Source organism: Aquarana catesbeiana, linkage group LG07 (assembly GCF_042186555.1).
Source record: "Aquarana catesbeiana isolate 2022-GZ linkage group LG07, ASM4218655v1, whole genome shotgun sequence".
Taxonomy (NCBI): Eukaryota; Metazoa; Chordata; class Amphibia; order Anura; family Ranidae; genus Aquarana; species Aquarana catesbeiana.
In genome coordinates, this window is record NC_133330.1 from 30,849,758 (window position 1) to 30,877,463 (window position 27,706).

At 45.1% G+C, this 27,706-nt stretch overlaps 1 protein-coding gene and 1 pseudogene across 3 annotated transcripts in view; both read left to right on the forward strand.

The window, feature by feature from the left end:
- MGLL (monoglyceride lipase) overlaps window positions 1–27,706 on the forward strand; it is a 107,584-nt gene that overhangs the window by 60,163 nt on the left and 19,715 nt on the right. For all 3 annotated transcript variants that reach the window (XM_073591904.1, XM_073591905.1, XM_073591906.1), the window contains exons 4-5: window positions 21,495–21,631; window positions 26,940–27,050. In XM_073591904.1, the coding sequence (XP_073448005.1) occupies window positions 21,495–21,631; window positions 26,940–27,050 (248 nt within the window). The remainder of the gene's footprint in view (window positions 1–21,494; window positions 21,632–26,939; window positions 27,051–27,706) is intronic.
- Window positions 1,372–1,476, forward strand: LOC141103990 (U2 spliceosomal RNA; annotated as a pseudogene).

The following is a 27,706-nucleotide window of genomic DNA, read 5'->3' on the forward strand; positions in this document are numbered from 1 at the left end:
GCCAGGTCTTGCATCAATGAACAGCATCCAGGTGGGAGTGGAGTGAACAGCAATGAATCCGTGTAACCCTTCAGTGAGGTTAAACTGTATAAAAAAAGCTCACCGGGAGCCAAGAATGTAGCTAATATGGTGTAGTATTTATTAGATAAAATGGGAGTACATGTATAAAAAAGGCCATAAAACTTATAAAAATGTGAAAGAAACACACCCCTCCTGCCACGAGGTCATAGCGGCAATAATTTCAGTGTATAGGACCCCTCCGACGCGTTTCGTGCTCAAGCACATTTTCAAAGGGTGCCTATCACGCACATCTTGTTGTGGAGATGTGTAAAAAAAAAAACACAGACCCGGAAATGCCGAAATTTCAAACCGGAAGTTGAAAAACCGCCATCTTTGTCAAGACCGCAAATGGCGCGGCCGCCTTATTCTCGAAGGCCGGGACTGTGTGAATACAGACAACAAACGTTCAGAAATCACCAGACCGATAGGTTCCAGAGTAATTACTTATACAGCCATGGTTTTAATAGAAGATCTACAGTCATTAAAACATATAAAAAAAAATAATAATAATAATAAATGTGAATTTTTGTTACCAGGTGTCCCCCCTAGTAACCCCTAACGCAGGTGGTCAGGCACTCTTGCTAGCTTCTGTGTTCTTCACCTTTAGCAGCCCCATTTCCCATAGGTCAAGCAGGCCCACTGGTACCTGTTTGCCCCCAGGACTTATACACAATGCTATAGTTCCTGGCCACCACGCCAGGGTTAGGCGCAAAGTGAGCAAAGCAAACAGGTTCTTGCGGTTGGCAGACAGGCAGATTAGGCAAGGTTCAGGATAGTTGGGGTCAATCTGTAGTCAAAAAGGCAAGCAGAGTTTAGAGAATAGTAGATATCCCATCTGAGGTCATCAAAGAAGAAACCCAAATAGCAGAGCAGGGCAAACAAACAGGGAGCTTGATCAGGTATTACACACGCTATCACAAGCATGAGACTGAAAGCTTGACTGGCTTATATCAGGTTTGGTCTCCACCCAGAGTCTGGCCACATCAATCACTTTACTGGTGGACAGATGGACAAGGAAAATGCCAGAGCCAAAACCAGGATGCTGGAATGAGGAGCAGGAGCGCTAGACGCTTCTAACACCAGGCCCAGGGCCAACCAGTGCACCAGCACCAACACCATTTATTTAATTTATTTTTTTCTCTCATGTTTTGTCACTTTACACTTTTGTCTGCTTTTCTCACTAGGATGGAGGGTGGGGGTCCTCGGGCCTACCCTGAAGTCTAGGGGGAGGATGTGTGGCCATTAGGTTCCACTCTCCCCTGAACCAGGGGGGTCTCTCTTCAGGAGGGCCCCTCACCTAGTACTTGTTGGTCAGCTTCTCGGCCTTTTGGTTAAGATCAAGTGTAGTATCTGTTCTTATCAGTTTCCAGAGGAGGCGCTGTGTCACTCTCGTTGGGGAGGGCCAGCAAATCCAATGGTGTCATAGTACCTGGAAAGGCGATACTCAGCAGGGACTATGCCGAGTTGCCCGACAGTATACTGGGGACCGGCCAATGGTTGAGTCTGAGCCGTCTGGAAGGGTGCTCCTGGTAGGGATGGGTGCTGCATTTTGGTCTGGCCGGAGGGTCGGGTCCCTGGCCTTCTGGCCTGGATTGTGGTAGCTCTAGCTACGGACAGTTATTCGGGAGAGAACGCTTACTGCCCCTTTGAGGGGGGGGGGGGGGGAGTGGCTAGTACTTCCTGAATGTAATTAGGTAGGAGTGATGGGAGCGACGGTGGAGCCTGATGGTAAAGGGCTCTCACCAAGCTTCTGGATCTCCATGCCTTTCTGCCTGTGGTGGGGGCTGCTGTGGTCTGGGCTGTGGGTCGGGGTTGAACTTGAAAGCCTATGGAGTAGTGCCCCTGGAGTGGCAGTCCAGGGGTGCCATAAAATCACTGTGTGTGGCAGACACTTTGATTTGAGGCACCATGGCCACTGCACCATAACACGCTTTTTAAGCACCTACCTCTTGGGCCGGGCCTTTTGGCTAGGACCAGAGGAATTTTTTATTCCTGGCCGGAGGGCCTGGTCATTGTATTACACAATGGCCACTTCTTTCACTCTCCTCTTCACTATCCCTTCCCCCACTTTTTATTTATTTTTTTGATTAAAACCCTATGTTTGTCACGTTTTGTCTTACACGTTTTATCCACGTTTGACTAGTAAGGATGCGGGTCCTCGGGCCAGCCCTGAACGTCTTGGGAGGGGGTGGACATGGCCTTTTGGCTTAGTTCGCCCTCTCTCATGGGGTCTCCCTTCGGGGGAGCCCCACCTAGTACTTGGGTGGGTCCTGTCTCGGCAGGCCCTCCAGAGAACGGGGTCTGTCTGGTTTTGGCCGGATAGACCATTGTAAGTACCTTTGTCCCCGCAGGAGCCTAACGCCCCGGGGGATCAGGGAATTGGCACGTCTGTGTACCCGTGGCACTTTTTTGTGAGCACTCTCTATGTGTGTGCACATTTTTTATGCACCGGGTGAAGTTTTTGGGGTGTGTTTTGCACGCCATAGGCTTTCAATATAAAAAAAAAAAAAAAAAGTACTTGTTGGTCAGCTTCGGCTGACCATGAGGAGAGGGGTCTGCTAGGCCTTTTGGCTAGGTGGGCCAAGTTGAGCCTTACCCCGTCAGGATACATTAGGTTCCTTTTACCCCTGAACTGGGAGGTCTCTCTTCAGGAGAGCCCCTCACCTAGTACTTGGTCTGCTTCGCCTGACCAAGAGGAGAGGGGGTCCTCCAGGCCTGTTGGCTAGGTGGGCCAAGTTGAGCCTTGCCCCTGTCAGGAGCCCCGAGGGTTCAGGGTAAGGTCCTACTCCTTTGTGGGGTGGACAAGGGACACGCCCTTAAGTGCACTTTTTTTTTGTACACTTAGGTGTTTTTTTTTGCGCACCATCATGGATTTAAAAAAATAATGAAATCCATTTTAAAGAAAAGTTTTCCCTCCATGGCTTGAGTAAGGAACTAAGTAAGGAAAATACAAACTACTTTCTTTAGAGGCCCTGAGGGCGGCACAGTAAGGGCCACAGTTTGGGCACCTGGTATGGTAACGTGTAGAAAAAATGGGAATAGTGATGGAGCTGAATGGTATAGTGGATGCGTTTTAATTATCACCGGAAGCAGGCTTAAACCCATTCTTTCAAGTATAGGAAAAAACCTTCATCCCTGCAATATCTTCTTCCTCTAACCTCCCTCATTGAGTATTTGCATTGAACTACAGGTGCACTCTATCAGCCAGGTTTGACACGTCTTAGTATTCTTGTCCTTCAGGCCTTCTAAAAGTCTTCAAAAGCGTTCTTTCATCCTTCAGGTGTTTAACGCCCCAGAGCCATTCCACTTATAGAAATCACCATGGGCGAAATTCGACGTGAGGTCTGTTTTCATAAACAGCTGCAACGCCGTTTAATTAATGTGAATTATTCTGACTCGTGCGCCAGATGGGTTTGGTTTTCCTTTCTTTCTTTTTTTCATTACTGTTTTAAATAATCCACAGACAGAATGAAAAAATAATAATAATGCTCAGCTATGTGTATTTCTGGTTTACCTCTTCACCGGCAAGTCACTCGTTCTTGGCAGTGCAGAAGACCAGGGTGGTGGTGACGAGGGTCTTTTAGCCTTTTGCTGACACAATTACTTTCCTTGGAGTGCAACATTTCCTCCTAAATAATGCAGAACAGACTCAAGACCCATGCTTTCTAGCTCTGTTGTTACCTCCTCCCCGAGGCGTAGCTTGAAGCTTATGGGCCCCGATGCAAAAGTTGACCTGGGCCCCCCCACTACTTCCAACGTGCGTGTAGATACATCCACCGCATGCCAAGATACTCAAAGTAGCTTAAGAGTTTTGCGTACCCAGAGTTCCTCTTTACATCAGAGGATAGGGATCACCGCTGGAGAATCAGAGGACAGGGACCCCTGGCAGGTCACTTGGCAGAGCTCCTTTCCCATCCCAGCAATGTATACAGCTCCCCCCCCACACACACACACACACTACACACACTACACACACACACACACACACACTACACAGGGCTGAAAAGGAGCTCAGCTGCCGGGCATAGCGTGCAGGGTGGAGGGGGTGGTCAGGGGGCTTTGGGGGGGGGGGGGGACTTAGACCTGGGAGGGCAAAGCCATGTGACACAAAATCTGTAGCTTGCAGCCCTTCAGGGGCCCCCTGAGGAGGTGTTAAGGGATTTGTTTTAGCAATTTCTGAAGGTTTCTCTGTCAGTGTTGGCAGGTGTTGGGGGAAGGTCACCTCCTGGAGATGTGTGTCTTTTCCCCAGTTGTCAGGGAAGTGGGGTAAGTAGACATCCCCGGGTGGGGGGAGTACAGAGAATCCCAGCTAGTGACTAGAATACACTGAGCGGTGTCAGACTTCACCAGTGACATCGGTCCCATCGTGGTTACAGGACGGCACTCTCCTCTTGCCTCGCTAAGCTCAGTTACCATTCCATGTTGCCAGCACACAGCATAGACACTTCCCCATCCTGGGCTCTTCTCACCTTGTGCTCCTCTCCATTCAGGAAATGTCTCAGAGCTTCTCCCCAGCCAACGGGAAGCGAGGGGTGTGGACTGTGGAAGGCAAAATAGAAGCCCAGTACTGGACGTGGCTGTTGGGCCCTAGGGCAGATCGGAGCTGGATTTTGTGGAGGATATGATATTATGACAGGGAGGCTGCAGGGGCCCCCTGGAGCAAGGGGCAGGGTTGCAATTGTGACCCCTGCAACCCCTTATGCTACACCCATGCCTCCTCCCATTCTTGCCTTTAGGACTTCTCCACAGAGCTTCTCATCCTCTGAAACTCCCTATCCAAGTTAGCTCAAATGTGATGACAAGTCCAGTTATTCACAGTGCAACAAGGGTATAGGCTTCCACGTATGCTTGATCCAGAAAGCAGTGTATGCATGTAGAAATGAAAGGATGACACACACCGCTAGCTTAACAAGTGCTTTGGAATGTAAAAGGCCTCAGCCATAGGCTTCTTCTAAGCCATGCCACTGACGCGTTTCCCCTGCCCCCAGGGTTTAATCATACAGCTTCTACTTTTTTCAGCACCTCCCCTTCTCTTTAGATTGTAAGCTCCATGAGCAGGGCCGTCCTATTCCTTCTGTATTGAACTGTATTGTAATTATACTGTCCCCCTTTATATTGTAAAGAACTGTGCAAACTGCTGGATAGAAATCCTGTATAATAATAATAATTAGCTTGAAGATCACTGATCATAGGGCTTGTCCTTTGATGTGCCTCTGCAAGTATATACTGTACAGCATATTCTGTATATGTGTGTGTGTGTGTATATATACAGTATCTCACAAAAGTGATTTACATTTTTGTAAATATTGTATTATATCTTTTCATGTGACAACACTGAAGAAATGACACTTTGCTACAATGTAAAGTAGTGAGTGTACAGCTTGTATAACAGTGTAAATTTGCTGTCCCCTCAAAATAACTCAACACACAGCCATTAATGGGTCCAATTAGCCATTTTCTGAATCCTTAAGGTTTCTTGGCTGTCTCTTGGCAACTCGAAGTTTCAGCTCCATCCATACATTTTCTAAAGGATTAAGGTCTGGAGACTAACTAGGCCACTCCATGACCTTAATGTGCTTCTTCTTGAGCCACTCCTTTCTTGCCTTGGTGGTATGTTTTGGGTCATTGTCATGCTGGAAGACCCATCCACCACCCATCGTCAGTGTTCTGGCTGAGGGAAGAAGGTTCTCATCCAAGATTTTGAAATACATGGCCCCATCCATTGGCTCCTCAATGCGGCAAAGTCAGCCTGTACCTTTTTCAGAGAAACAGCCCCAAAGAATAATGTTTCCACCTCCATGAATGACTGTAGGGATGATGTTCTTGGGGTCATAGTCAGCATTTTTCTTCCTCCAAACAGGGCGAGTCGAGTTATTGCAAAAGAGCTCAATTTTGGTCTCATCTGACCACAGCACTTTCTCCCAATCCTTCTCTGAAGGCATTTTTATATTTGCATAACTCCTCCTTATGCAGCGTACACACGAGTGGAGTTTTCGACCGGACTGGTCCGACAGACCGAGTCCGGCGGACAATCCGATCGTGTGTGGGCTTCATCGGACCTTCAGCTGACTTTTCCAGTCGAAAATCTGACGGACTTTAGATGTGGAACATGCTTCAAATCTTTACGTCGTAACTCTGTCGGACCCAGAAATCCGCTCGTCTGTATGCTAGTCCAACGGACAAAAAACCGACGCTAGGGCAGCTATTGGCTACTGGCTATCAACTTCCTTATTTTAGTCCGGTCGTACGTCATCACGTACAAATCCGTCGAACTTTGGTGTGATCGTGTGTAGGCAAGCTCGTTCGTTAAAAAGTCCGTCAAAAGTATGTCGAAAGTCTGTCGGACCAGTCCGGTCGAAAAGTCCGCCCGTGTGTACGCGGCATAAGAGCCATCCCACTGCTTCCATCAGAGCTGAGAGCGAATCAGTGAAGGCCGGGTGCTGTGATGTTTTTAGGAAGCTTATGTTTACAGCCCCTCCCACCAGCCATGATTTGCCTGCATTGCATTGAGAATGACCCAGTAATGACATCACTGGGCCTAAAATAAGTCATGTAAAGGTTTTATTTATTTCATTAATGTGTATTAAGGGAAAAAAAGAAGGAGTCAGGGAACACAAAATATAAGCAGATTATACTTCGGCTTTACCTGCTAATACACTCTAATACCAACATTAATTCTAAGACCCTTTTCACAGGACTGCGTTGCGATAACATGGGGTAAAACATGGATTTTACAGTACATTACTGCAGCAGATCGGCATCCCGGTGCAGGAGACGCCAATGGACCCGCGTTATCGGGTACCACAGTGCACATAGAGAAATGCACTTTAACAGGTAGGACCCTAAAAGTTGCACTAACACCAAATCTGTCCCATACAAATCTCGACATCACCCGCTTTGTAAAACTCGACCTGCCGCAGCACCGAATGCTTACAGCTCTGCTCACATCTTAACAGCACCGACTACCGCCGCTCAAAGCTACAGATCCGCTGCTGAGGAGAGATAGCGCTTTATCAGCACGCCCCAGAACGAAGAATGATGTTCTGGCAGCAGGGTGCCTAGAGCCTACACACAACTAAATCCTGCCCTGAGACCCGCTCATCGGCCTTTACTGTTCAGCGTATTATGCCGAGCCGAACAAAGCAAACACAGCATAAAGGTGAAAAAAAAAAAAGAGCATAAAGATAAGCAGTTCTTACAGAGCAAAGCAGCCGATGACTAGAAGAACTGTATAAGGAAGATAATGCTATAGTCTCATGGAAATTTCCTTGAAAAGCAATGTTCCTTGTCAGCACATGCGCATGTAGAACACCTGATTGGTTAAAACAGGCAGTTATCGCCATCTGAAGCCCATGTGACAGGGTGACAACTTAGGAGCACGATTGGGAGACAGAAACAAGAGTGTTGTCACCCTCTTAACAGGAGGTACCTGAACAAGGATCTTCATGGCAGGATCACCAAAGGAATAATTTATTCAAAGCTTCAGATTTGGAAATATTATGCTGCGTACACACGAGAGGAATTTCCGTCAGAAAGAGTCCGATGGGAGCTTTTCATCGTCTATTCCGACCGTATGTGTGCCCCATCGGATTTTTTCTGTCGAAAATTCAGACGGATTTAGATACAGAACATGTTCTATATTTTTACGATGGAACAAATTACTGTGGGAAAAAACGATCGTCTGTATGCTGTTCTGACGCACCAAAAACGGCGCATGCTCTGAAGCAAGTACGAGACGGAAGCTATTGGCTACTGGCTATTGAACTTCCGTTTTCTAGTGCCGTCGTGCGTGTTGTACGTCACCTCGTTCTGGGCGGTCGGAATTTGGTGTGACCGTGTGCATGCAAGACCGCTTGAGCGGAAATCCGTCGGAACTCCGTCGGAAAAACCTTCAGTGTTTATTCCGACGGAAAAACTGGTCGTGTGTACAGGGCATTAGAAGAAGTACTTTTGTAATGACACTGTGATCGAAATTTGATCGTAGGAGCCTTGTGCTTGTAAACGTTTTTTTTTTTTTTAAATAACAAACACGTTATACTTACCTGCTCTGTGTAATGGTTTTGCACAGAGCAGCCCCGATCCTCCTCTTCTTGGGCCCCCCCACTTCTGGCTCCCCCCCCCACCAAGTGCCCACCATAGCAAGCTGTTTGCTATGGGGCACTCGTGCATGCTCGCTCCATGTGCGACTCGGCCCGCTCCTTCCTTAATGGCTGTGATTGAAGCAGCAAGCTGTTGTCTCTGAACCAATGAGAAGGGAGAGAGGGGACAGAACCCTCTTGTGCACATTGCTGATTTGAGATTGGGCTCAGGTAAATATAAGCAGGGGGAGGACGGACTGCACGCAGAAGGTTTTTTTCCCCTAATGAATTCTAAAAATTCCTTCTGCATGCAGTCCCTCCCCCCAGCCCTGCATTTATTTACCTGTGCCCAATCTCGATCCAGCAATGTGCACAAGAGCCGAGGCTCTGTCCCCTCTCTCCCTCCTCATTGGCTCAGAGAAAAAAAAACCTTCTGCCTTTAGAACCACTTTTAAAACAGGCACTTGTCTCCATCAGAAGCCCATGTGACAGGATGACAACTCAGAAGCACAATTGGGAGACAGAAACAGAGTGTTGTCACCCTCTAACAGGAAGTGCCTGAACCTATTAACTAATAGGAAAGTATGACAGTTGTGTTTATGGAGTGGGACTTTGATGCGACTTGAGTGCCAGAGAGTGTAAAGTTGCATCAAAATTGCATTGAACATGCACTCCGTGAACGGAACTGTCATACTTTCCTATTATTCCTATACTATCCTACGCAAAACGCATCAAAAAGGCAACACTTGCAATTTAGGTGGAGGTCCATTGAAGTCTATTACATGCAAAATGCAATCTGCTGTGGGGAAAAAAAGTTCCAGGCGCTTTCCAAAAAACGCACCGATGTAAACAAGATCCATAGGAAACCATGTTGAATCGACTGTAGTGCGTTTCTGCAAAACTAACTAAAAAACGTGTAGGTGTGAACCAAGGGTCAGACAGGAAGGGTGTTACTGCCAAAAATAACTGACAGAAAGTAAACTAATGCAGACACCACATCTAAGGACTGGCAAGCTGCATTATATTACATTTTTTGGGGGGTTTAGATGCGGTTCAAGTTCCCTTTAAAAAAATACAAAATGTGAGTTCAAACTTATGCCGCTTTTTTTTTTTTTTTTTTGATGTTCTGCATCGCTTAGGAGGCCTGATTTATTCTCGGCTGTCTCCATGAATATTCATTCATACCTTTCTCTCCCTGTGAAAGTCCCTTGCCATGTAGCCATCTCAGTCATCTCCACGGTAATTACATTACATTATTCTCCCGTCGACCCACCGGGGGCCCGGCGAGGCTACGCAGACGGCGGCGTGTTAGCGGAAAGGGTGAGCCTGGGCTTATTTGTATAGAAAGCCATCGGGGGGGATTATGTTCCCCGCTGATCAATGGCCTCATGTTCATTTGTGGATCTTGTTAAAACCCGTAATGGAATATAATCGCCTTACCTAAATTTCAAAGTAGGTGAATCGTCGTGTTAAAGTAAAACGACCAGGTAAAAATATTAGGAGCCTAAATCTACGCTCATTTCATCTTCATACCTTCCTGTGCCTGGGAAATAAGGCTGTGCTACTGGTGCGTTTTTGCAAATGTGGCCAAAGTGTGCCAAATGTAACCTAATAAGCAAGGTCCATAAGGGGCGCAGGGGCGCCACTCCCCTACTTTGCATGCGAGGCGCCGGACTCACAGGTTTCTATGAGTTTTTTGTTTTTTTCAAGCCACATGATTAGAGACTGAGGCTCTAATTGCTTCAAAAAAGGGTGGGCTCGGGGCGCAGAGCACTGCGCCCTGAGCCCACCCAGTTGTGTGACAATAGCGAATTAATATTCACTATTGTTTTCCTGATTCTCCTCCTGGCCAATCAGGAAGCGGGTCCTGAGACCCGATTGGCCAGGGAGTCTTAGGACTCCCGGCTAATCGGGTTTCAGGAGGACCCACTTCCTATTCGGCTGGGAGGAGAAACAACGGCCCCGGCTCTCCCCTGGAGCAAGCAGCAGCATCGGTCTCCTAAGGTAAGGCAACTGATCGCCGCTGTCCATCTCCCATGGGGGCTGGGGCACTAATCGCTGCTGTCCGTCTCCCGCGCGGGGGGGGGGGGCGGCAGGTTTGTTTGCCGCCGCCGTCCCCAAAATATTAAGCACCAGCCACCACTGTGTCCTAATAAGGCCAAGTTGGTTTTGTGCTGGTCACTGCCGGTTAGCTTCACAGCCCTGGAACTGGGATGAATCATCCCACCTGGATTTTACAGCCCTGGGCAGAGGAAGGTACAAAAACAATCAAAAAAAATTGCAAACAAAATAAATAAATATGTGATATTAGCTAAAAAAGACAAATGATGTGACCCTTTACGAAATGCAATGGGCGGAGTCCGTGCTCATGACGTTGCATGCCCACCGATCGCACAAGGTTGTTGGCTTCATTCCCGGAACTGACTTTTACTGCATATAGGCTCATTTTTAACCACTGTTCATTGAGTAGTTGGTATTTTTTATTTGTAATAAATTTTATACCGTCCAATCCTTGTAAGTCACTCCAAAAAAATGAAAGATTCAATATTCAACATATATCACATGCACATCTTGATAGTGAGAATCATAAAGAAAGGTGAATCATCCAGGTGTGTCTCCACCATATAATGAAAAATGGTCGCTTACCAGAAGGAGTGGACTTTAGGTTATAAGAGTCATAAACGTAGTATGGTAAAATCTACTTTAAGGCAGAAGTCATCAACCCTTACTCGTTTACAATATAGTAGGGGATCTCAAAATCCTTCCTTACATGTCAAATGGGAACACTCACATGGGAATAGTGGTTGGTTCACCGGCAGATCATACATGCAGGATGAATCAGAGAAACTCCCATAGTGTAAAACTGTATAAAATTTATTACAAATAGAAAATTCCAACTGCTCACTGAAAAGCGATTAAAAATGAGCATATATACAGTAAAAGTCAGTCTGGTGATGAGCGTGGCCCCCATGCCCCCAATGACGTGACCTTTCACGAAATGCGCTGGGCGGAGTCCATGCTAGTAACCTCGCCATGCCCACCGATGCCACGTGGTTGTTGGCTTGATTCACGGGACTGATTTTTACTGCATGTATGCTTGTTTTTTTAAACGCTGTTCAGTGAGTAGTTGGTATTTTTCATTTGTAATCAATTTTATACAGTTTTATATGGAGCAGTATCGGCCCCCTAAGGTAAGGCAACTGATTGTCGCTCGCCATCTCCCGTAGGGGGGGGGCACTGATTACTGCTGTCTGTCTTCCACGGGTGGAGGGGAAGGTTTGTTTTCCGCCGCCCCCCAAAATATTAAGCACCAGTCCCCAGTGTATCCTAATAAGGCCAAGTGGGTTTTATGCTGGTCACTGCCAGTTAGCTTCACAGCTCTGGAACTAGGATGAATCATACCACCTGGATTTTACAGCCCGGGCAGAGGAAGGTACAAAAACAAACAAAATTTTGCCGCTCTAACTTAAGCAAAAAAAAACTAATAAATACGTGATATTAGCTAAAAAAGACAAAGTCCCATAAGTGATACAGTCCTGTGATGAGCGTGACCCCCATGCCCCCAGTGACGTGACCCTTTACAAAACGCGTTGGGCGGAGTCTGTGCTCGTGACATCGCCATGCCCACTGATCCCATGAGGTTGTTGGCTTGATTCCCGGGATTGACTTTTACTGCATATAGGCTCATTTTTAACCACTGTTCAGTGAGTAGTTGGTATTTTTTATTTGAAATAAATTTTATACAGTATTGGAGTTCCTCTGATTCATCCTGCACGTATGACCTTTGGAGTGTGGGAGGAAACCCACGCAGGCACAGGGAGAACATGCAAACTCCAGGCAGGTAGTGCCATGGTTTGAACTGATGACCTTGGTGCTGCTAGGCGAAAGTGCTAACCACTTAGTCACTGTGTTGCCCAATACATTGAGCTGGATTGGATTTAGTAAGGATTCCCCAAGGCCTGAAAATTATTTTAAGGGTTCTTCTGGAGTAAAAAGGTTGAGAAAGGCTGCTGTAGGACAAGAAGTGTTAATGGCGGGATCACCAGGTGAAAATAAAGGAAAGAAGTCCGGACAAGGAAAACCTAAAAGAAATAAAACGAATGCGCCCATTACATCTAAGGACTGGTAAGCTGCAATTGGATGTTTTCCATACCCTGGAGAATGATATATTATCCATATAATGTACCCTACAGTTGTTCTTCTAGCAATCCAGCAGGAATCATGCTGACTTTACTGCCTTGCATTCAGTTAGCTAGTAAAAGGCATACCTTTAATTATTGCATATAGTGCCATGTACTGAAAAAGATGTCACAGCAGGCGCACAATCGCCATCCTCTGCAGCTTATTATCTTGGTGTGGAATCACAGATAATAAAGATATGTTTTACTGTAAATTAACACATCTTTATTGACTCTTCTCTGGTGCTGTCACGATATTGCCGCAGCAACAAATGAAGTCGGTGATTAGGATCTGCGACTCGGCAGCCCGCGGACGCAGTTGGATTCACAGCGCATGTTGCTGACAGAAGGAAAAACAAAAGGTAATTCTGGCTCATTACCGGAGCTCATCGAATGAGCCAGAAACAGAGCATAGAGCCATTTGTGCTCCGTCAACTGTTTTATGCTAAGTCGCATCATTATTCTTCCTGGAGAGCGGTTAACTGTTACGGGGAAGAACGCATTGGGCCTGATGTTTGAGATACAGGATCACATAATAAAACACACTGTAACGAAAAATGATTAGCTGTATCTGGTCTGCGAACTTGACAGTGATCTTAACCATATGTAAGCAAAGCACCTTGTTGTTTGACACAACTTGTCACAATGTAACTAAAAGCGATGATAGCCATAATCCCAGCAATAAACCCGGGACCGCCAGAGGAAAAAAAAAATCCACATTATTCTAAGGCAGGGGTGTCAAACTTAATTTAATTGTGGGCCACATCAGCATTATGGTTGCCCTCAAAGGGTCTATCAAAAAGGGGGGGGGTTTGGGACTTTAAATGAGGCACATTATATGTACCTCCATCCCGAGTACGAGTACGTAACCAAAAAAGGGTCGGTTGTATCTGTAAGACTAGATGTCCAGAGCACCCAACCCCTCCTTACATCAGATGTCAAGAGCCCCCCCCCCACCATCAGAAGTCAAGGGTCCTTCACCCTCCCTCACATCACAGTGCACCCCCCATCCCTTACCTTCTGCTGCTACCTGGAAGAAGCCGGGGGGAGCTGGGAATTAGAAAGTGCTGGGCAAAGGTGTGTGCAGCCTATTGCATTAGGGTGTGCACCTCAAAGCTCAAACACACACATGGGTGTGTGTGTATGTATAGATATAGATAGATAGATAGATAGATAGATAGATAGATAGATAGATAGATAGATAGATAGATAGATAGATAGATAGATAGATAGATCGATCTAGATATATATATATATCTAGATATATCTATATCTAGATATATATATATATATCTAGATCTAGATATAGATAGATATATATATATATACTATATTACCAAAAGCATTGGTACGCCTGCCTTTACACGCACATGAACTTTAATGGCACCCCAGTCTTAGTCCATAGAGTTCAATATTGAGTTGGCCCACCCTTTGCAGCTATAACAGCTTCAACTCTTCTGGGAAGGCTGTCCACAAGGTTTAGGAGTGTGTCTATGGGAGTGTTTGACCATTTTTCCAGAAGCGCATTTGTGAGGTCAGGCACTGATGTGGACAAGAAGGCCTGGCTCGCAGTTTCCGCTCTAATTCATCCCAAAGGTGTTCAATCGGGTTGAGGTCAGGAATCTCTGCAGGCCAGTCAAGTTCCTCCACCCCAAACTCACTCATCCATGTCTTTATGGACCTTGTTTTGTGCACTGGTCATGTTTAGTGTCTGACCTCACAAATGCGCTTCTGGAAGAATGGTCAAACATCCCCATAGACACACTCCTAAACCTTGTGGACGGCCTTCCCAGAAGAGTTAAAGCTGTTATAGCTGCAAAGGGTGGGCCAACTCAATATTGAACCCTACGGACTAAGACTGGGATTCTATTAAAGTTCATGTGTGTGTAAAGGCAGGTGTCCCAATACTTTTGCCAATATAGTGTGTGTGTATATATATATATATATATATATATATATATATACACAGTGGAACCTCAGATTACGAGCATAATCCGTTCCAGGAGAATGCTCGTAATCCAAAGTACTCCCATATCAAAGCGAGTTTTCCCATTGAAGTCAATGGAAACGGAAATAATTTGTTCTGCATTGACTTCAATGGGATGCAATACCGCATGCGGCCAGAGGCGGGGGGGGGGGGGCGCCGGACAGCCGGAGAGCCTCGGAAACAGCCAAAAAGGCCCAAATACACTTCAGCTGACCTCGGCAAACCTCGGAAAGACTTCCTACCTGAGATTTGCCAAGGTCAGCCATGCTGTACTCGGGTCTTTCCGTGCATTTCCGAACGTGACGTTCGGCTCTGCTTGGCTCCAGCGCCCCCCCCTCCTCAGGCCAAACGCGGTACTGCACACCACTTTGGCCTGAATCGCACTTGTTTTGTGAGACAACACTCACAAACCGAAGTTACGATTTTTAAAAAATACAGTGCTCGTATTGCGAAACGCACGTTAACCGCGTTACTCGCAATCTGAGGTTCCTCTGTATATTTACACACATACACACTCTTATAAACAAATGTAAAAAAAAAAGTTTTAATTTTAATTTCAAAATGTATTAAAATATGGATAGTGTCAGTAGAGCAGTGGACATGTCAGTAGGGTGGAGATTGGTCTCAGTAGTTTTTTTATTTATATTATTTTTTATAATTTTATTTTTGTATTCTTTTTTACAATTTTTTTTAGGAGCCCCCTTGGAGGGATTTGGTGAAATATCAGCAGGGGGAATCTGCGCTGCATGGTGTGATTAGGGTGTGCCCAGAAATACCCCCTGCGCACGCCTATGGTGCAGGGTCTGGAGGAAGGCTGGAGTCAGCTGCCAGAGTCTGCTAAATGCTAAAACCAGGGGAGTCGGAGAGGACGGGGTGCTTCCAGCTGCACAGAGAAACAGGGGGGGGGGGGGGGCAGAGACAAGCCTCTGCGGCTGCATGAAGAAGTGCAGGATCTGTTGGAGGAGTTCTGTCCTCCCCTCTGCTGCTGACTGCTGGGACAAGGTGAGGGGCAGAGATGATGGGGATGCAGGAGAGGTGCGAGGGTCACATGAAATTGCCTGGCAAGCAAGGTTCGGTTCGGTGTTCAAGGTTTGGTTCGGTGCACTAATTGGCATCCCTAGAGAAGCGTTTTTACATGTAAACATGCAAAGAAGCACATAAACACCCATTAATGCCAACAGATGCATTCAAGTAACCAGCCTTGTAACTTTGCAGTGAATGGACAAGGCGACAGGGTCTCTTTTAAGTCCTAAAGTATCTATTCACAGATCTACAAAACAAAGTGTAATAGAACATCAGCCTGTGAATGGACTCCTTGTAAAGGTGAGACTTCCTCAAATTGCATCCTGGTTAAATAAGTATATAATTAACACCATCTGCTAACGTCGTACTTTGATATGAATTGCACCACCGTCACGGGTGTCTGCCATCCACAGTCGGATATTATTAAATCCGTTAATCATTTTCCACAGTCCTTCGTCCTGAAGAACACCCTCAATGTTTCCATGTCTGAAGGCTTGTAAACTCTTGTAAACCTGACGTCAGTCTTGGAATATTTCCGTGAAATCAAATACGCATTTCAAAGATTTTTCTATAATCAAGTCAGTATGGGTCAGATTATGGCTCCTTGAGTGGATTTTTTGGAAATAGTGCAGTCTTTATGTCATCCAGTTCGGGGTCAGACTTAGATCTTGGAAGAGGTTGTGTAAAACTGGGCCCAAGGACTGTGATACCATAGTGACCTTGTGCCCAATGGTAGAGGCAAACAGGCTTGGTCCATGTAATTGTTGGGATATACTGTGAAAGTTGACCATATTCATTACAATACGATTGGGCAAGCTCCTTTAGACCTAGCAACGACTAAGTTATGCAAAGGCCTGCCTGAATGAATACAAGCTGAACGAACTGCTTGGGTAGATCCTCACATTTCAAAGTGTTGGTACCTGAACCTAAAGAAAAGTGTAGATTGCAGTATCCATGGAATGTATCTACGGTCTGCAGTGATCCATGGTGAAAAACAGCCATCAAACGCCCACGACTCTAGGATTAATTGGAACTCCATCCGAAAAAATATTAGTTTTAGATGGAGAAAGGTGAGACACAACAGAGGATCTAATCCTGCATCATTTAAAACCAGAAAAACATGAGTTTTAGCCAAAATCCTGTGTTATGTTGGCCATAGACAATAGAGCAGCCATTCTCAGATGGATCTCTAGAGTTCCTTCAGAGGTTGCTAGAGGTTCCTTGAGCTGTGGTTGATTGACCTCCCATCTGATGGTGCCTACATAGATCCAGGGCCAATGCTACTTGACAAAATCAGCAGCATGGAACAGTTTTATGTTTTTGCTGTCTGTAAGGACCACCAATGTAAGGAATAGTCTTCCCTCTGACCACCAATGTAGGAGCATTCTTCTCGCTGACCATCAATGTAAGGACCATTCTTCCCACTGACCACCACTGTAAGGAGAATTCTTCCCACTGACCACCACTGTAAGGAGCATTCTTCCCTCTGACTACCAATGTAAGGAGCATTCTTCCCTCTGACCATCAATGTAAGGAGCATTCTTCCCTCTGACCACCAATGTAAGTAGCATTATTCCCACTGACCAACAATATAAGGGGCATTCTTCCCTCTTGTGACATCATGCACAGCTCTCTCGATCTCATGAAAGTTTGTCAGGAAGGGAGTGGGGAAGAGATATAAGAGGGCCAATGAGAGCTGGAGGTGTGCCTCTGTGTAAATCCAGGAAGTGAACAAGCAGCAGCTTCAGCTGCCCACAGTTCTAATGGTTGCTGCCAGACTCAGTGGAGGGAGATTTCTGCAGCATATTTGGCAAAGTACAGAATCACAGTATATATAAAATAATATGCAAAGTGGTTGCAGGGAAGCTTCAGAATGGCAAAGATGTTTTTATTACAAATTATGTGAGCAGACTGCAGTTCCTCTTTAAGTTCTTTTGTTTGGTTTTTCAAAGATATTTTGTTTATGCACTTCAGTTACTAAACATTGACGTTTAAGCAAATACAAGAATTGGTAATATAATGTTATTGTTTTAATTAAATAAAAGAATTTGAGTAGTTCTCCAACTATGTGCGATTAACCTAAAATCGGTTCTGATATCGCTGTTTTACTGACCTGACAGATTATTATTCTAAATAGTTATTAATAGATTAATATCTTGATCTTCTGCCCTTGTTGTTTATACTTTGGATAGTAAATACCATATTTATGTTAAAGAGGAGTTCCACCCAGGGGGTCCATTAAAAAAAAAAAATTAAAAGTCTGCAGCTACAAATACTGCAGCTGCTGACTTTTAATTGGACACTTACCTGTCCCAGGGTCCAGCGATGTGGGGGATCGAAGCCCCGCTCGTCCCCCCCCCTCCATTCGTCGGCATTTCAACTGTGGGGCCGGGCTGTGGCTTCACAGCCTGGCACCCACTGTGCATGCGCGAGCGGCGCCGCGCGCCGTGATTGGCCGCTCAATCACCTGGGACCTGTAATGGGTCCCAGATGATTGACAGGAGGGAGGGAGAAGAGCCGAGCCCTTCCTGTGCCGAGGGGGAAGTGATGTCACCAGCCCAGGCAAAGGAAGAGGCAGACTACGAAGGACCCCCTAGCAACAGGCATTTAGAGGTAAGTAAAAAAAAAAATATCCAAATGGTTTTTTTTTAGAATTTTTCAGGTATTTTTGTTTTTTTGGGTGGAACCCCACTTTAAGTGTATTTGCTTAAACGTCAATGTTTAGTAACTGAAGTGCATAAACAAAACATCTTTGAAAAACCAAACAAAAGAACTTAAAGAGGAACTGCAGTCTGCTCAGGTAATTTGTATTTCACATAAATTGTGTTTTAAAATCGGTTCTGATATCGCTGTTTTACTAACCTGAAAGATTATTATTCTAAATAGGAAATCTTCATTTTGTTTGCAAATATTAAAGATTCTAACTACCAGCAAGAATGAGTCCTTACATTTAAAGAGCACCTGTCATTTCAGATCCATCATGGCAGCGCTTGTTAGCGGGCATCCACTCACCTGCTGCCGCCACGTCCCTCACCTTGTTGTGTCACTGCCGCCATCACCAGCCATCCCATTAAAGTGAATGGGACTGTCGGGGAGTCAACAGCGGGGGGAGGAGGAGCCGCTGCAGGACAGAGATGACAGTTGCTCTTTAAAAATTATGATTTCAATCGAGTTGATTTAAAATTAAGCCTTTTTACTAGTGATTTAAAATCGTGATTAAATCCACCTTGCCAGGGACAGAGGGTTGTCACCCCATAACAGGAAGTGCTTGAACAAGGTCTTTTAGGGCAGGATCCCTAGATAATATTTTGATGAAAGCTGAAGATTTACAAACATCGAAAATGACGGTAACATGTTTAAAGGTTGTATGACATTTTAATGTTCAGGTTTTCATGTACTTTTAAATCCGCCATCGCAGATCAGTTGGGCACTTTAAACAAAGCCGGAGTCTCTCTTTTATGGGATTTATTATCGGCATCAACATCTCCTGGCTAATCTGTAATCCCGGCCCTGAGCGAACACTGTGTATTAATTAACACATCCTTATCAGGGCTCGTGATAGAATCTGCAGGTGTAAGCTTTGCCACTGAATATTTACAGAAGTTGTCAAAACTTTCATAAAAAAATAAAAATAAAAATGGCAATTAAAGTTGAACTCCAGCCTTACTTTTAGCCTTTCCACGGTTGTGTGGTCTCCTTTCTTGTAACTGAAATTTCTTACTCTGATTTCACTGCACACTGTGAGCTTCTCACGATGTGCATTAGAAGCTGCAGCAATCAGATAGAGCTCCGCCTCATTTCCCGGGCTGCAGGACAGCCAGCTTTCTCTAGTTGACGGACTGTCCCTGGCCCGCCCCTTTCAATCATTGGATTTCAGTTCTTTCAATCCATGGAAGCTCAGCATCACATGTGGGCGTTGCCTAAGGTGCTCTGTATGCAAATACAGCCTGTCTAGAAATGCCCACTCCTCCATACTGACATCCACCCATCAAGGTATTTAAATATTTGCATAACTCCTCCCACTCCCTGCGTCAGGACTGAGGGCTCTTGAGGGACAAGGGGTGGGGATGGGACAAGGGGTGGGCAGGAGGGACGGTTGCCCTGGGCACTGTGGTATCATGTGAGGTGGGGGGGAGGGGGCAACACAAGGAGATAGGGGGGGAGTTGTGTTAGAAGGAGGAATTTGGGGAGGCTGGAGGGGAAATTTGGGGGAGGTGCTAAGAGTGGTGATTTAGAGGGATTTGTGTTGGGATTAGGGAGAAGATTTGTGCTAGGTGGGTAGATTTTGGGGAAGTTGATGCTGGGAGGGGGGCATTTGAAGTGGAGGGGGGGGGGAGATGTGTACTGGGAGGGGACATTTTAGGGGTAGAAAATTTGTGCTAGAAGGGGTGAATTTTTATTTAGGGGGGAATTTGAGCTTGGGGGATAAGGGGGCAAAGATTTGTGCTGAGATGGGGGATTTCAGCAGGGGGTGACTTTGTACTGGGAGCAGGGGGAATTTATGCTTAGGGGGGAAAGCTAGGGTTGCCACCTGTCCAGGATTCACCGTCCTGGTTTTTTTTCCTGGACAGTCCGGGTTTTGAGTCATGTGTCCGAAACCCGGACACATTATTTAGACCGGGCTGTGGCTCCCCAATTAACCGAGACACACAAATTATTGCCATCCGGGAGCTGTGGGCGGCTGTTTGGGGGCAGGTTCGGCATCACTGAGGGGCGGGGTGATGACGACAGCAAGAGTAGTTTGGCCACACCCACTGTTTGCTGCAGCGCGCTATGTTACTACTCTCCTTGGGGCATGGCACCCAAAGGTGTCCCAGGTCTTTTATAATCTTACAAAGGCTAAATATAAGCCGATTAAACTTCAGCTTGAAGTGGTGACTCTTCAGCTGATGGAAATTGCACTTCCTCATAATACTGATTGCTAGAGTTATGGTGACTCGGCAAGTTTTAGGATGGCTGTGCCCTGTCCTGAACTGAACTCGGATATACACAGATAGGCCAGCTGTGTGGAGTCACATTGTAAGGATAAGGCCACTGATGTGTCACAGTCAATGGGCAGTGGTTACTATCCAGCTTTAGGTATCAGTATTTAAAGGGTATGTCACAGCAAGATAAAAATTAAAAAAAAAAAAAACATATGCCCATGCTTTATCATTTAAAGAGCCTGTAAGTACAGAAAATACTTATCAATCTGCCAGAAATGCTCTTGGATCTTAAAGCAGAATTTTAGCCCCTATTCTTCATGAATCCGCTACTCCCCCACCCATTCCTACACTGCTGCTATTATGATGAGTGCACAGATACACTATGTTACCAAAAGTATTGGGACACCTGCCTTTACACACATGAACTTTAATGGCATCCCAGTCTTAGTCCGTAGGGTTCAATATTGAGTTGGCCCACCCTTTGCCGCTATAACAGCTTCAACTCCTCTGGGAAGGCCGTCCACAAGGTTTAGGAGTGTGTCTATGGGAATGTTTGACCATTCTTCCAGAAGCGCAGTTGTGAGGTCAGGGATTGATGTTGGACGAGAAGGCCTGGCTGGCAGTCTACGCACTAATTCATCTCAAAGCTGTTCTATTGGGGTGAGGTCAGGACAGGCCAGTCAAGTTCCTCCACCCTAAACTCACTCATCCATGTCTTCTGGAAGAATGGTCACTAGCTGCACTAGGTTTAAAGCTTGGCATACACATACCGGGTTATTTTTTTTTTTTGATCAGCCAATGGGCTGATCAGAAAAAAATTGAACGGCTTTCCCCATCCACACAATCCAGGTGGATGGTGGAATCCTCCCCGCTACGCCATTGTATTCTTACTGACAGCGGGATTCATCCGCTGCCAGAAAACACTGATTAGCACTGCAGCTGATTGGCTGCATGCGCTGATGGAAGCAACATTTGCCAACAATCCTGCTGGAGAGCATTTTATCCTTAGATGAACTGCTCTCAAAAGGAAGAGCCATCCATCCATCTATGGCCAGCTGAATTCTGGTGTCTGCTGGGCAGCACGGAAGTGAAGAAAGGTTTCTACGACAAAGGCAGTGAGCTGTCAAGCAAACCTGTTAGTTTCCCATGTATAGGTTGCAATGCCCGTTCTTAACATATGATGACTGTGAATTGAGATGTGATGATTTCCAAGTCTCATTTCCCTTCTTTTGGATTTTGGCAGTTGGCCACGGACAGAGCGATGGTGAAAGGATGATGGTATCCGACTTCCACGTCTTTGTCAGGGACGGACTTCAGCACGTGGACCTCATGCGGAAGGAGCACCCGAACGTACCGCTGTTTATCTGTGGACACTCCATGGTAAATAAATTGCATATACATTACGCCAGTGTTCATTTTGATGTCAAATTTGGATTTAGTATTAGTCATAGTCTTTTGAATAAAATGCCATTTTAGTTTTAGGTGTATTTTAGTCATCTGAATTATTTTCGTTTTAGTTGTATTTTAGTCAACTAAAATTTCCAGTACATTTCAGTCGACTGAAATCTAATAGATTAAATTGTAATGTATTATTTAAGCATTTCTCCAGAATTTCCAAACTCATTATATAATCCCAGAGTAAAAATCGAATAACATGTTATTATTAGGGATGAGTGAACGGTCTGGCCTGAGCATAAGTTCGGGGCGAACTTTGGTTGTTTGGATGTCCTGCGAACAGCGAACAATATGCCGTGTTCGGGGCAAATTCGAAAGCCGCCGAAACACCTTTAAAGTCTATAGAACACTAACATGAAAAATCAAAAGTGCTCATTTTGAAGGCTTATATGCAAGTTATTGTCATAAAAAGTGTTTGGGGACCTGGGTCCTGCCCCAGGGGACATGTATCAATGCAAATTTTTTTTTTTAAAACGTACGTTTTTTCGGGAGCAGTGATTTTTTTTTTAATGCTTAGAGTGAAACAATAAAAATGAAATATTCCTTTAAATATCGTGCCTGGGGGGTGTCTATAGTATACCTATAGAGTGGCGCATTTTTCCCGTGTTAAGAACAGTACCGCAGCAAAATGACATTTCTAAAGGAAAAATTGTAATTTAAAACTGATCGCGGCTGTAATGTTTTGTCGGGTCTCAGCAATATAGATAAAACTAATTGAAAAAAAAGTATGGGTCCCCCCCCCAGTCCATTACCAGGCCCTTTGGGTCTGGTATGAATATTAAGGGGAACCCCGAACCAAAAATGTCAAAAAAAATTGCGTGGGGGTCCCCCCAAAATCCATACCAGGCCCTTCAGGTCTGGAATGGAAATTGAGGGGAACCCTGTGCCAAATGTGCCAAAAAAAAAAGGCTTAGGGACCCCCCCCAAAATCCATACCAGACACTTATCTGAGCACGCAACCTGGCAGGCCGCAGGACAAGAGGGGGGGGGGCGAGAGATTGCCCCCCCCCCCCCCGAACCATACCAGGCCACATGCCCTCACCATGGGGAGGGTGCTTTGGAGTGCAACTCCCCGAGGCTCTGCCTCACTTGCCTCCCCTGACTGCAAATCCCTGGTACAGACATCGCCAATCACAGCCCATCTGTACCATGTGATTAACTTTGACCAGTCAAAGCTAATCACAACAAAATAAACTGAATGAATCAGTTTAATTCAGTAAAATTCTTGCTTATAACAATGTAACTCACTGCAATAAGCAATCATAACTGAACTAAGCAAAAAGATTTTTTTTTCATTGTGGATAGAGTAAGGGAGGGTTATAACCCCTGTCACTTTTTTCCCCATTGGGGAAATTTACCTTCACATCACGTTCCATAACCAAAACAGGAAGTGAGAGGAAAGCCCTCCTAATGCCCTGTACACACGGTCGGATTTTCCGACGGAAAATGTTCGATGTGAGCTTGTTGTCGGAAATTCCGACGGTGTGTGGGCTCCATCGGACATTTTCCATCGGAATTTCCGTCACACAAAATTTGAGATCTTGATCTCAAATTTTCCGACAACAAAATCTGTTGTCGTAAGTTCTGATCGTGTGTACACAAGTCCGACGCACAAAGTCCCACGCATGCTCGGAATCAAGCAGAAGAGCCGCACTGGCTATTGAACTTCATTTTTCTCGGCTCCTCGTACGTGTTGTACGTCACCACGTTCTTGACGTTCGGAATTTCCGACAAGATTTGTGTGACCGTGTGTATGCAAGACAAGTTTGAGCCAACACCCGTCAGAAAAAATCCATGGATTTCGTTTTCGGAATGTCCGACTGCGTGTACGTGGCATAAGAGAGGGAATGCCAACTTGTCACCAGAACTAGTGTCCCCATTGGGAGATTTCCACTCTATTCCTGTTCTGGTGACAACCCAAAATTTGTGACTTTCTTTCACTTTCCTTTTTGGTGATAATAGTAAACAGGACAAATAGAGAGAGTGAATCGGGGGCACAGACTGCGAAAAACCCTGACAGGGATTCTAATTTCTCTCCACTCTATCCAAAACTATAAAACCATTCGTTACACTTTAACCCCTTGGAGCCGGCACCTGCTGGCCCTTTAAGGGGTTCAGAATGCCGGGAGGTGGGGTGGGGCTTATGGACCCGTGACCCGTGACCGCCATGATTGGCCGTCACTGCAGTCACATGATCGGAAACCTCTTGATCGCAAGCGGCGATTGGGAGCTTTCCGTTAGCCGCCAGTAACTATGCTGGGATCGCTCAGGGCGCATGCTCTCGTCACAGCTCTATTTGCACTAATGCACGGAAATATGCGGCCGCTTGGCGCCAAGGCCCACCCGCTGAGAGGCCGCATATTTCCGTGCGCTTGGCGCCAAGAGGTTAAGAGCAAGTTCATACCTGAACGCGAACCACGATCCTGAGCGGTGCGATATTCAGCCTCTTCATTTGAACGGGCTAAAATTGCACTGGATAGCACATGCGCTACTTTTCAAAAACGCACTGCACTGGATCGCATGGTACTGTGGTACTGTGTGATCTGGTGCTGGAAAATGCCCTGCATTTGTGATCTGCATTTGGGTTGTTGTTAGGATTAAATTGATTAAATTGACACCCACATCACTCACAGCACACGGAATGCAGTTTTCCGTACCACGTTTCTGTATGAACAAGCCCTAAGGGATACGTGGTGTGAAGGGTGATGCGATTCATCGTCACAGCACGTTTTTACGTCATTGGAATGTAACAAAATGACATTTGATTCAGCTCAATGTACCACAATGCTTTACGCTGCTGTGTGTTGCACCGCGTAGAGATGCAGACATGCTGCATTTTTTACGCAAGGCATCTCAAGGCGCGAACAGGGCGCATAGGAAACAATAGATTTCTGTGTGTCATTGTGTTGAGCCTAAGTTGATGAAAACGGATGTAGTGTGCCATGGTGTGATTGAGCCCCAAGGCATGTTATTAAAAAGGCTTAATGTACATTGCATTACCTGTCAGACTCGCTGTCTCCTAATAATACTCCATAAGTGCTGTGACACCCATTTATTTTATTTGCGCACACACCCACGCCTTCATCGTATTATTATATTTAATGTCGTCCTGCCAATTACACTGGTCTCTTAGTGTGATTCTATTTTTTTATTTCTTAAAATACTTGATAATAAAAAATGTAAATACATATTAAATTGTATTCATTTTTTTTTAATTATCAAAATTTGAATAAGATAAATAGTTTGTCAAAAAGTTGCACCCTGATTTAATCTTATCTGCGCACACACCCTCACTTTTATCTTATTATTATATAAAGCGCTGCGTAAATTGACGGTGCTCTATAAGTACCTTTAAATAATAATAATAATTATTAAAGGGATACTAAACACACACTGTTTAACCACTTCAGCGCCGGAAGGATTTACCCCCTTAATGACCAGGCCATTTTTTGCGATACGGCACTGCATCGCTTTAACTGACAATTGATCGTGCGACATTGTACCCAAACAAAATTGATGTCCTTTTTTTCCCACAAATAGAGCTTTCTTTTGGTGGGATTTGATTACCTCTGCGGTTTTCATTTTTTATGCTATAAACAAAAAAAGACCAACAATTTTGAAAAAATATATATATTTTTTTTTACTCTCTGCTATAATACATATCCAAAAAAAAAAAAAAATAATAACTTAGTCATCGGTTTAGGCCAATATGTATTCTGCTACATATTTTTGGTAAAAAAAAAAAAATCGCAATAAGCGTTTATTGATAAGGTATAGTGTCTACAAAATAGGGGTAGATATAGGGACTTTTTTTTAACTATTATTTTTACTAGTAATGGCGGTTATTAGTGATTTTTAGCGGGACTGCGACATTGCAGTAGACAAATCTGACACTAAGTGACACTTTTTGGTAACCAGTGACACCAATACAGTGATCAGTGCTGTAAAAATGCACTGATTAATGTATAAATGGCACTGGCAGGGAAGGGGTTAACACTAGAGGGCAAACAAGGGGTTAAGTGTGTCCTAGGAAGGTGTTTCTAACTGGGGGGGGGGGACTGTCTGGGAGTACAGAGAGATTGCTGTTCCTGATCACTAGGAACAACAGATCTCTCTCTCCTCCCCTGTCAGAACGGGGATCCACCCTCCCCATTCTGCCTCTCTTTACCGCGATCGATCGATCGATGTCCGCCGAACCCGTGGGCGAGCTCCAATGCCCGCAGTACCACATGCAAAGACGTCGGTTTGCGCAGCCAAGCCGCCTTGCCACAGTATATATGCAAAAGGCGGTCGGCAAGTGGTTAGGTTACATTGTCCCTTCTATTTCTGTATGGGAATAATGGCACTGTAATTATTTTCATTTTAAAAAAAATCAAAGTATCTTTTTCGATTTCCAACTGTCACATGACCCAGATCATTCCCAGCCTGTCTGTAGAGAAGCATAAGCAGGAGGAGCTTCTAGTCCTCTGCTGCTGGTCACATGTTCAAAATAAAGAAAAATAGCCTTTGAAATACAGAGTAAAAATAAATAATATCAATAAAATTGTTATAGAAATATATATTTCAAATCAAAACTTTATTACTTTGTGGAAATAACATGGTGAGGGCGGATTTCTGCCAGTCATAGGCTGTGCCACACCCCTTCAGCCTGTGTCTTAGAATAAGAGGGAGGTAAAGCCTCCATTAATCTATATGTAATATCCTGCCCCTATTGTGTTTGTCTGGTTAGTGGGCATGGAGGAGGAGGGAGGGAGTGGGCTGTCATTTACCATTATGTATGCGCCCACATGTGTGACTCTATATTCACATGGGCTGCTCGGATGTGATAGGGAGTAAATGCTCAGCATAAAAACTCACTGAAAACCGAGCATGTGCAGAGCTGCCACCACATGCTGCAAAATTCCTAGCTGAGTTTGGGATATAAACAGAAGGTGGAGATAGAGAGCAGCAGGATCAACCAGTTTTTTTGCAGAATACAGAAAAAAATCTCATAGTTACTGAGTATGAACAGCATGGAATACACCATTTGTTGATCATTTTTTTTTTGTATGATGTGGATTTAGTGATACTTTAATGTTGTCCTGCCAATTAGTGTGCAATTCTGTTTTAACTTCTTATATATTTGATAAAAAAATGTAAAGACATATATAAATGTGTAAAAAAAATGATCAAAACATGAATAAGATAAATTGTTTTTCAGAAAGTTGCAAATCTATTTTTTTTTGTGGCCTAGGGGGGCGCTATTAGCATTTTGATGGCCAATGAAAGGCCAGCTGACTTCTCTGGCTTGATCCTAATATCACCGCTGGTGTTGCCTAACCCGGAGTCGGCGTCTTCTTTCAAGGTAAGTTCAGGGATCTTTCCAAAGATCTGTCTAATTATCTGTGTGGGGGGGGGGGGGGGGCTGCAAAGAAGCCATGGGGGGGCTTGTAGCCTGTGCGGCAGTGTCTGGGCCGTTGGTCCATGCACCCCTTACGTGATTTATGCACCCCTTACATCATTTGAAATGGAGAGCAGGCAGGAGTTGCCAGGGCAAGGATGATTCTGTATGCAGAAACAAGTACTATTGTTGACCCATCTTATGTAGCCCTCTGAGCCCCTGTTAATTTCCAGCGCAATTGAAGCATAACACCCTTTTATTTCTTGGTATAGTCCCATAATTTTAATGATTTGTATATGCCCTAAAATCCATCTCTGTCCCGGTAAAATACCGCTTCCCACTCTCCCCCTCCAATGTTCTGCACTGGCAGAGCTGAGTAACAGCCACACCTCTCATCACACAGACTTGTATTGCAGAGGAGGAGAAAGAGGCATGTCTGAGCTGGCCTGTTACTGAGTGCTGATTACTAATTGCACTAGGGTCTACTTTTGGTGCCTATTAGACCATCATATTTAATCACCTTCCCCAAAGGCACGTACAAGTACAAATGCACATGTAGGGGGGAGCCTATGCACAAAACCGTCCATTCCGCTACACGTGTTACATATCGCTGCACACGC